Source organism: Eriocheir sinensis, chromosome 64 (genome assembly GCF_024679095.1).
Source record: "Eriocheir sinensis breed Jianghai 21 chromosome 64, ASM2467909v1, whole genome shotgun sequence".
Classification (NCBI taxonomy): Eukaryota; Metazoa; Arthropoda; class Malacostraca; order Decapoda; family Varunidae; genus Eriocheir; species Eriocheir sinensis.
The window spans coordinates 1,350,331-1,359,788 of record NC_066572.1 but is presented as its reverse complement, the minus strand read 5'-3'; the positions used below and the strand labels follow the sequence as shown (position 1 = coordinate 1,359,788).

General features: G+C 43.6%; 1 protein-coding gene across 5 annotated transcripts in view; it reads left to right on the top strand.

The window, feature by feature from the left end:
- Positions 1-806: 806 nt before the first annotated feature.
- The window catches only part of LOC126987170 (traB domain-containing protein-like), a 17,140-nt gene continuing 8,488 nt past the window's right edge, over positions 807-9,458 (top strand). For 2 of the 5 annotated variants that reach the window (XM_050843948.1, XM_050843946.1), the window contains exons 1-2: positions 807-922; positions 9,138-9,294. In XM_050843948.1, the coding sequence (XP_050699905.1) occupies positions 9,146-9,294 (149 nt within the window). In that variant the 5' untranslated portion in view covers positions 807-922; positions 9,138-9,145. Of the gene's footprint in view, positions 945-9,137; positions 9,295-9,458 lie in introns of all 5 variants that reach the window. The other 3 variants (XM_050843950.1, XM_050843949.1, XM_050843947.1) reach the window with 2 other exon arrangements.

Here is a 9,458-nt window from a genome sequence, read left to right as displayed (position 1 = left end):
GGTAGAATCCAGAGTCAGGGTTAACAGGTGGTCTTCAGGACAGCACGGGGTAAGTCTTGGGCCACGCGGCGGGGACTGGAAATCTCAAATGTGGCCTCGAATTCTTGGCCTCCTGAACGCGGCGCCGGCACGCTATATTCACTCAGCCACCGTCTCCCCCAGTTACGCATATTTGACAAGGCTTTCGGGGGAGTTTGAGCCATTTCCAGGGGTAGTTTTATGACACTGGTGGTAGTGTGACCCTTCCTCTGTACCATGAACCTAAAGAAACACACATTTGACAAGGCTTTCGTGGGAGTTGTGGGCATTTCCAGGGGTAGTTTTATGGCCCTGGTGGTAATGTGACCCTTCCTCTGTACCATGAACCTAAAGAAACACACATTTGACAAGGCTTTCGTGGGAGTTGTGAGGGGCATTTCCAGGGGTACTTTTATGGCCCTGGTGGTAGTGTGACCCTTCCTCTGTACCATGAACCTAAAGAAACACACATTTGACAAAGCTTTCGTGGGAGTTGTGGGCATTTCCAGGGGTAGTTTTAGATTCACATGAGGGGAGGAAGCTTCAAAAGATAGGAGAGAGAGAGAGAGAGAGAGAGAGAGAGAGAGAGAGAGAGAGAGAGAGAGAGAGAGAGAGAGAGAGAGAGAGTCAAGAAATACGAGAGAATGAGAGATAAAGAGAAAGAAAGAAAGAGAAAGAGAGATAGAAGAGAGAAGAAGAAGAAGGGGAATAGAGGTAAAAGAAGATAAAGGGAAGGAGGAGAGAGATTAAAATAAAGGAACCCCGTTAAAAAGAATGAAAAGGTCTCGGTCTTGGCCTTGAATTCTTATCTGGTAACACTGCAACAAAACCTCCCTAGCGAGCCCCGTGTTACCTGTTAATGACCTTAAATACACCTTCCACAGGCCACGGAGGGTAATTACAGGTACGTGGGGGGCAATTAACAGGTAAATAACACTCTTTCACTAATTAACTCATGATCTACGGGCCCCGGGTGTGCTTATATAAGGGGACAGGCTGGTACGTGTCTAGCACAGGTTAATGAGGGTGGGGATTTTAATTAACAGGTAAATTACGTCTTTTTTGTGGGTAATTAGTGACCTAGAGGCCGCAGGTGTGTTTAGGTGACGGGGCAGCCTGGTACATGTCTGGAACAGGTTAATGAGGGTGGGGATTTTAATTAACAGGTAAATTACGTCTTTTTTGTGGGTAATTAGTGACCGAGAAGCCGCAGGTGTGGTTAGGTGACGGGGCAGCCTGGTACATGTCTGGCACAGGTTAATGAGGGTGGGGATTTTAATTAACAGGTAAATTACGTCTTTTTTGTGGGTAATTAGCGATCTAGAGGCTGCAGGTGTGGTTGGGTGACGGGGCAGGCTGGTACGTGTCTGGAACAGGTTAATGAGGGTGGGGGTTTTAATTAACAGGTAAATTACGTCTTTTTTGTGGGTAATTAGCGATCTAGAGGCTGCAGGTGTGGTTAGGTGACGGGGCAGGCTGGTACATGTCTGGCACAGGTTAATGAGGGTGAGGATTTTAATTAACAGGTAAATTACGTCTTTTTTGTGGGTAATTAGTGATCGAGAGGCCGCAGGTGTGGTTAGGTGATGGGGCAGTCTGGTACATGTCTGGCACAGGTTAATGAGGGTGGGGATTTTAATTAACAGGTAAATTACGTCTTTTTTGTGGGTAATTAGTGATCGAGAGGCTGCAGGTGTGGTTAGGTGATGGGGCAGGCAGGTACATGTCTGGCACAGGTTAATGAGGGTGGGGATTTTAATTAACAGGTAAATTATGTCTTTTTTGTGGGTAATTAGTGTTAATGAGGAATGGGGTTTTAATTAACAGGTAAATTACGTCTTTTTTGTGGGTAATTAGTGATCGAGAGGCCGCAGGTGTGGTTAGGTGACGGGGCAGGCTGGTACATGTCTGGAACAGGTTAATGAGGAATGGGGTTTTAATTAACAGGTAAATTACGTCTTTTTTGTGGGTAATTAGTGACCTAGAGGCTGCAGGTGTGTTTAGGTGACGGGGCAGGCTGGTACATGTCTGGAACAGGTTAATGAGGGTGGGGATTTTAATTAACAGGTAAATTACGTCTTTTTTGTGGGTAATTAGTGACCGAGAGGCTGCAGGTGTGGTTAGGTGATGGGGCAGGCTGGTACATGTCTGGCACAGGTTAATGAGGGTGGGGATTTTAATTAACAGGTAAATTACGTCTTTTTTGTGGGTAATTAGTGACTTAGAGGCTGCAGGTGTGGTTAGGTGATGGGGCAGGCTGGTACATGTCTGGAACAGGTTAATGAGGGTGGGGATTTTAATTAACAGGTAAATTATGTCTTTTTTGTGGGTAATTAGTGATCGAGAGGCCGCAGGTGTGTTTAGGTGACGGGGCAGGCTGGTACATGTCTGGCACAGGTTAATGAGGGTGGGGATTTTAATTAACAGGTTAATTACGTCTTTTTTGTGGGTAATTAGTGACCGAGAGGCCGCAGGTGTGTTTAGGTGACGGGGCAGCCTGGTACATGTCTGGAACAGGTTAATGAGGGTGGGGGTTTTAATTAACAGGTAAATTACGTCTTTTTTGTGGGTAATTAGTGACCGAGAGGCCGCAGATGTGGTTAGGTGACGGGGCAGGCTGGTACATGTCTGGAACAGGTTAATGAGGGTGGGGATTTTAATTAACAGGTAAATTACGTCTTTTTTGTGGGTAATTAGTGACCGAGAGGCTGCAGGTGTGGTTAGGTGACGGGGCAGGCTGGTACGTGTCTGGCACAGGTTAATGAGGGTGAGGATTTTAATTAACAGGTAAATTACGTCTTTTTTGTGGGTAATTAATGATCGAGAGGCTGCAGATGTGGTTAGGTGACGGGGCAGGCTGGTACATGTCTGGAACAGGTTAATGATGAATCGGGTTTTAATTAACAGGTAAATTATGTCTTTTTTGTGGGTAATTAGTGATCGAGAGGCCGCAGGTGTGGTCAGTTGATGGGGCAGGCTGGTACATGTCTGGAACAGGTTAATGAGGGTGGGGATTTTAATTAACAGGTAAATTACGTCTTTTTTGTGGGTAATTAGTGACTTAGAGGCCGCAGGTGTGTTTAGGTGATGGGGCAGGCTGGTACATGTCTGGAACAGGTTAATGAGGGTGGGGATTTTAATTAACAGGTAAATTATGTCTTTTGTGGGTAATTAGTGTTAATGAGGAATGGGGTTTTAATTAACAGGTAAATTACATCTTTTTTGTGGGTAATTAGTGATCTAGAGGCTGCAGGTGTGGTTAGCTGATGGGGCAGGCTGGTACATGTCTGGCACAGGTTAATGAGCAATCGGGTTTTAATTAACAGGTAAATTATGTCTTTTTTGTGGGTAATTAGTGATCGAGAGGCCGCAGGTGTGGTATGTGTCTTACCTGGCTTGTTGAGTTAATTAGCACTTGGGGGATCATTAGCAGGGTAATCACAGTGGGTATTTTAATTATTGAGGTTAGCCGGTAGAAGTAGACTAGTAGAACAGTTTGTGATGCCTTGGCAGGGGTACTGTTGCCGTGGGAGGAACATTGGAGGCGCGAAGTGATCCTCCATACTTAACCCGTAAGCTGCGGGACTGAGATTCTGAGTGCGTCGCCTGGTGCGGCTATATCAGCGAGAGATTGACCTTCAATAAATGATATCTAAGTTACATAAACGTGTCATAAATATTACAATACACATATCTGTAGCTCGAAATGTGTTGTATCCTGCATATTTCTTAGATTTTTCTATCACAAAAATGTTTTTCTGGCAGTATCTGAAGCCGCGGCGGAAACTTTTTGGCGCCTGTTTGAAAAGCCCGCTTCCAGAAGGCTTACAGCAGCTTACCACTCAGCCGCCCAGAAGGTGTACAGCAGTTTGCGGGTTAATCTCCTGTCCCTTTGTATTGCCGGGGAAAACGAGGAAAGCCGATAACTTGTAATAACTGACGTGTTGCTTGTGAATTTGGCGATGGTGCGGCCGGGCAGACACTCAGACAGACAGACGAACCAGTGCCGAGGGTGGTTGAGTTAGGGTTCCTCTTACGGGGGACAACAAGGGAGGAATGTTTCACTTAAGTCATGTGGGAGAGAGGAACAGCTGTCTCTGAGCCCCTGAGTTAGCGGAACAGGGCAAGTATCTGTAACAACAACCATCGTTCAGTGCGAATTTGCCGGCAGCCACGCCAGAGAAGGGGAGGAGGAGTGGAGTTGGGGGAAAGTGTGAGAGCTGCATATTTAGTCAAGCCTCGTCTCTCCTCCCATTAGGTACGCTTGAGGTTAATTCCAAAACGGACAGCCATTATTTAGTGTTACAATGTTAATATTATACCTATTACGATACTTAGTCAAGCGTCGTCACTCCTCCCATTAGGTACGCTTGAGGTTAATTCCAAAACGGACAGCCATTATTTAGTGTTACAATGTTAATATTATACCTATTACGATACTTAGTCAAGCCTCGTCTCCTCCCAATAGGTAAGCGTGAGGTTAATTCCAAAACGGACTGACTATTTAGTGTTACAATGTTAATATTATACCTATTACGATATTTAGTCAAGCCTCGTCACTCCTCCCATTAGGTAAGCGTGAGGTTAATTCCAAAACGGACAGTGACTATTTAGTGTTACAATGTTAATATTACACCATAACGATATTTAGTCAAGGCTCGTCACTCCTCCCATTAGGTACGCGTGAGGTTAATTCCAAAACGGACAGCCATTATTTAGTGTTACAATGTTAATATTATACCATAACGATATTTAGTCAAGTCTCGTCACTCCTTCCATTAGGTACGCTTGAGGTTAATTCCAAAACGGACAGCCATTATTTAGTGTTACAATGTTAATATTATACCATAACGATATTTAGTCAAGTCTCGTCACTCCTTCCATTAGGTAAGCGTGAGGTTAATTCCAAAACGGACAGTGACTATTTAGTGTTACAATGTTAATATTATACCTATTACGATATTTAGTGAAGCCTCGTCACTCCTCCCATTAGGTACGCTTGAGGTTAATTCCAAAACGGACTGACTATTTAGTGTTACAATGTTAATATTACACCATAACGATACTTAGTCAAGTCTCGTCTCCTCCCATTAGGTAAGCTTGAGGTTAATTCCAAAACAGACAGCCATTATTTAGTGTTACAATGTTAATATTATACCTATTACGATATTTAGTCAAGCCTCGTCACTCCTCCCATTAGGTACGCTTGAGGTTAATTCCAAAACGGACAGCCATTATTTAGTGTTACAATGTTAATATTACACCATAACGATATTTAGTCAAGTCTCGTCACTCCTCCCATTAGGTACGCGTGAGGTTAATTCCAAAACGGACTGACTATTTAGTGTTACAATGTTAATATTATACCTATTACGATATTTAGTCAAGTCTCGTCACTCCTCCCATTAGGTAAGCGTGAGGTTAATTCCAAAACGGACAGTGACTATTTAGTGTTACAATGTTAATATTATACCTATTACGATATTTAGTCAAGTCTCGTCACTCCTCCCATTAGGTAAGCGTGAGGTTAATTCCAAAACGGACTGATTATTTAGTGTTACAATGTTAATATTATACCTATTACGATATTTAGTCAAGTCTCGTCACTCCTCCCATCAGGTAAGCGTGAGGTTAATTCCAAAACGGACAGCCATTATTTAGTGTTACAATGTTGATATTATACCATAACGATACTTAGTCAAGCCTCGTCACTCCTCCCATCAGGTACGCGTGAGGTTAATTCCAAAACGGACTGACTATTTAATGTTACAATGTTAATATTACACCATAACGATACTTAGTCAAGCCTCGTCACTCCTCCCATTAGGTACGCTTGAGGTTAATTCCAAAACGGACAGCCATTATTTAGTGTTACAATGTTAATATTACACCTATTACGATATTTAGTCAAGCCTCGTCACTCCTCCCATTAGGTACGCTTGAGGTTAATTCCAAAACGGACAGCCATTATTTAGTGTTACAATGTTAATATTACACCATAACGATATTTAGTCAAGCCTCGTCACTCCTCCCATTAGGTACGCGTGAGGTTAATTCCAAAACGGACAGCCATTATTTAGTGTTACAATGTTAATATTACACCATAACGATATTTAGTCAAGCCTCGTCACTCCTCCCATTAGGTACGCTTGAGGTTAATTCCAAAACGGACTGATTATTTAGTGTTACAATGTTAATATTACACCATAACGATATTTAGTCAAGGCTCGTCACTCCTCCCATTAGGTACGCGTGATGTTAATTCCAAAACGGACAGCCATTATTTAGTGTTACAATGTTAATATTATACCTATTACGATACTTAGTCAAGCCTCGTCACTCCTCCCATTAGGTACGCGTGAGGTTAATTCCAAAACGGACTGACTATTTAGTGTTACAATGTTAATATTATACCTATTACGATAATTAGTCAAGTCTCGTCACTCCTCCCATTAGGTACGCATGAAGTTAATTCCAAAACAGACAGCCATTATTTAGTGTTACAATGTTAATATTACACCATAACGATACTTAGTCAAGTCTCGTCACTCCTCCCATTAGGTACGCTTGAGGTTAATTCCAAAACGGACTGACTATTTAGTGTTACAATGTTGATATTATACCATAACGATATTTAGTCAAGCCTCGTCACTCCTCCCATTAGGTACGCTTGAGGTTAATTCCAAAACGGACTGATTATTTAGTGTTACAATGTTAATATTATACCTATTACGATATTTAGTCAAGTCTCGTCTCTCCTCCCAACAGCTATCCCTTTGTTGTGTTAGAATGTAAAGATTACCCCATTGTTAGGCTTCCATGCCCATCCTCTGGTATTTCAGGAGCACGAAAGCAATACTTTTTCTGGTTAGTGTAATTTGTTTAATCCAATGCTTGTGGGGACTCATGGCCTGAACCCCCATGACTACCGTGCTACCATGACCAACCTGGTGGACACATTGGCGGAAGGAAATATTTTCAGTAATAATCAAGCATCATTAAACCCTGATTAGGCCAGCTGTTATTGAGCAACGATTAAGTGTTTAGGCTGTGGCCAGTGTACCATATCTTCATGTAGTCGTAATAGTCTAAGAGATGTGTGAGCCCTTTAAGGTGATTTGAATGGTGAGTTATATTCAGTATTGTAAAGTAACTCCGTAAAAGCTCGCTAACGTTACCAACAGTGATGAATTGTAAATACTATTGTTAGTTTGAGTAAGCTCGCTAGCATTAGGTTAGGTTAGGTTAGGCTAGGTTAGGTTAGGCTAGGTTAGGTTAGGTTAGGTTAGGTTAGGTTAGGTTAGGTTAGGTTAGGCTAGGCTAGGTTAGGTTAGGTTAGGTTAGGTTAGGTTAGGTTAGGTTAGGTTAGGTTAGGTTAGGTTAGGTTAGGTTAGGCTAGGTTAGGTTAGGTTAGGTTAGGTTAGGTTAGGTTAGGCTAGGTTAGGTTAGGTTAGGTTAGGTTAGGTTAGGTTAGGTTAGGTTAGGTTAGGTTAGGCTAGGTTAGGCTAGGTTAGGTTAGGTTAGGTTAGGTTAGGTTAGGCTAGGCTAGGTTAGGTTAGGTTAGGTTAGGTTAGGTTAGGTTAGGCTAGGCTAGGCTAGGTTAGGTTAGGCTAGGTTAGGCTAGGTTAGGTTAGGTTAGGCTAGGCTAGGTTAGGTTAGGTTAGGTTAGGTTAGGTTAAAGGTCCCTCTAAGTAAAATAATGAGAAAAAATCACCCCTCACGCAAACCATTTCATAATATATATCAAAGCATTTGTGATCAGCTTATGCATCATCTATTTTGGGGGGTTTATATCATGGCACAAATTTGGCCCGTCGCTGCTACACGGTAAAGCCACAAATTTGGCCCAACGCTGCTACACGGTAAAGCCACAAATTTGGCCCATCGCTGCTACACGGTAAAGCCACAAATTTGGCCCAACGCTGCTACACGGTAAAGCCACAAATTTGGCCCAACGCTGCTACACGGTAAAGCCACAAATTTATTATCGCTGCTACACGGTAAAGCCACAAATTTGGCCCATCGCTGCTACACTGTAAAGCCACAAATTTGGCCCATCGCTGCTACACGGTAAAGCCACAAATTTGGCCCATCGCTGCTACACAGTAAAGCCAAATTTAATTTGGCCCAACGCTGCTACACGGTAAAGCCACAAATTTGGCCAACGCTGCTACACGGTAAAGCCACAAATTTATTCAACGCTGCTACACGGTAAAGCCACAAATTTGGCCCAACGCTGCTACACGTTAAAGACTCAATTTTGGCCCATCGCTGCTACACGGTAAAGCCACAAATTTGGCCCATCGCTACAAGGTAAAGCCACAAATTTGGCCCATCGCTGCTACACTGTAAAGCTACAAATTTGGCCCATCGCTGCTACACGGTAAAGCCACAAATTTGGCCCATCGCTGCTACACGGTAAAGCCACAAATTTGGCCCATCGCTGCTACACTGTAAAACCATAATTTGGCCCGTCATTGTTACACGGTAAAGACACAAATTTGGCCCATCGCTGTTACACGGTAAAGCCACAAATTTGGCCGTCGCTGCTACACGGTAAAGCCACAAATTTGGCCCGTCGCTACACGGTAAAGCCACAAATTTGGTCGCTGTTACACGGTAAAGCCACAAATTTGGTCTGTCGTTGCTACATGGTAAAGCCAAAAATTTGGCCCGTCGCTGCTACACGGTAAAGCCACAAATTTGGCCATTCGCTGCTACACGGTAAAGCCACAAATTTGGCCCGTCGCTGCTACACGGTAAAGCCACAAATTTGGCCCGTCGCTGCTACACGGTAAAGCCACAAATTTGGCCCGTCGCTGCTACACGGTAAAGCCACAAATTTGTCCCATCGCTGCTACACGGTAAAGCCACAAATTTGGACTGTCGCTGCTACACGGTAAAGCCACAAATTTGGCCCGTCGCTGCTACACGGTAAAGCCACAAATTTGGACTGTCGCTGCTACACGGTAAAGCCACAAATTTGGCCCGTCGCTGCTACACGGTAAAGACACAAATTTGGATTTTTGAATTTCGGACAAAGAATTCTAAACCTGTACTACTATTACTACTACTACTACTACTACTACTACTAATACTATTTCTCTTTTTTTTTACAGAGTTGACCATGATGAAAGTAGGACAGGGAGGGGAAGGGGAGGAGGCAATGGGGGGTGGGGGGGGCATGGAGGTCAAGGAAGGGGGGGATGGGGAAGGTCTGACCCTCCCCACCAAGTCCCCCTCCACCTCCACCTCCACCACCAATAGTGTGAATGGGTAAGTATATGGAAGAGGAGGAGGAGGAGGAGGAGGAGGAGGAGGAGAATGGAAGATGTAAAAGAAATTATTGAAGAGGAGGAGGAGGAGGAAGAGAGAGGAGGAGGAGGAGGAGGAGGAGATAAGATTAGAACATAAAAATAAATTGTTATAAACCTTGAAAG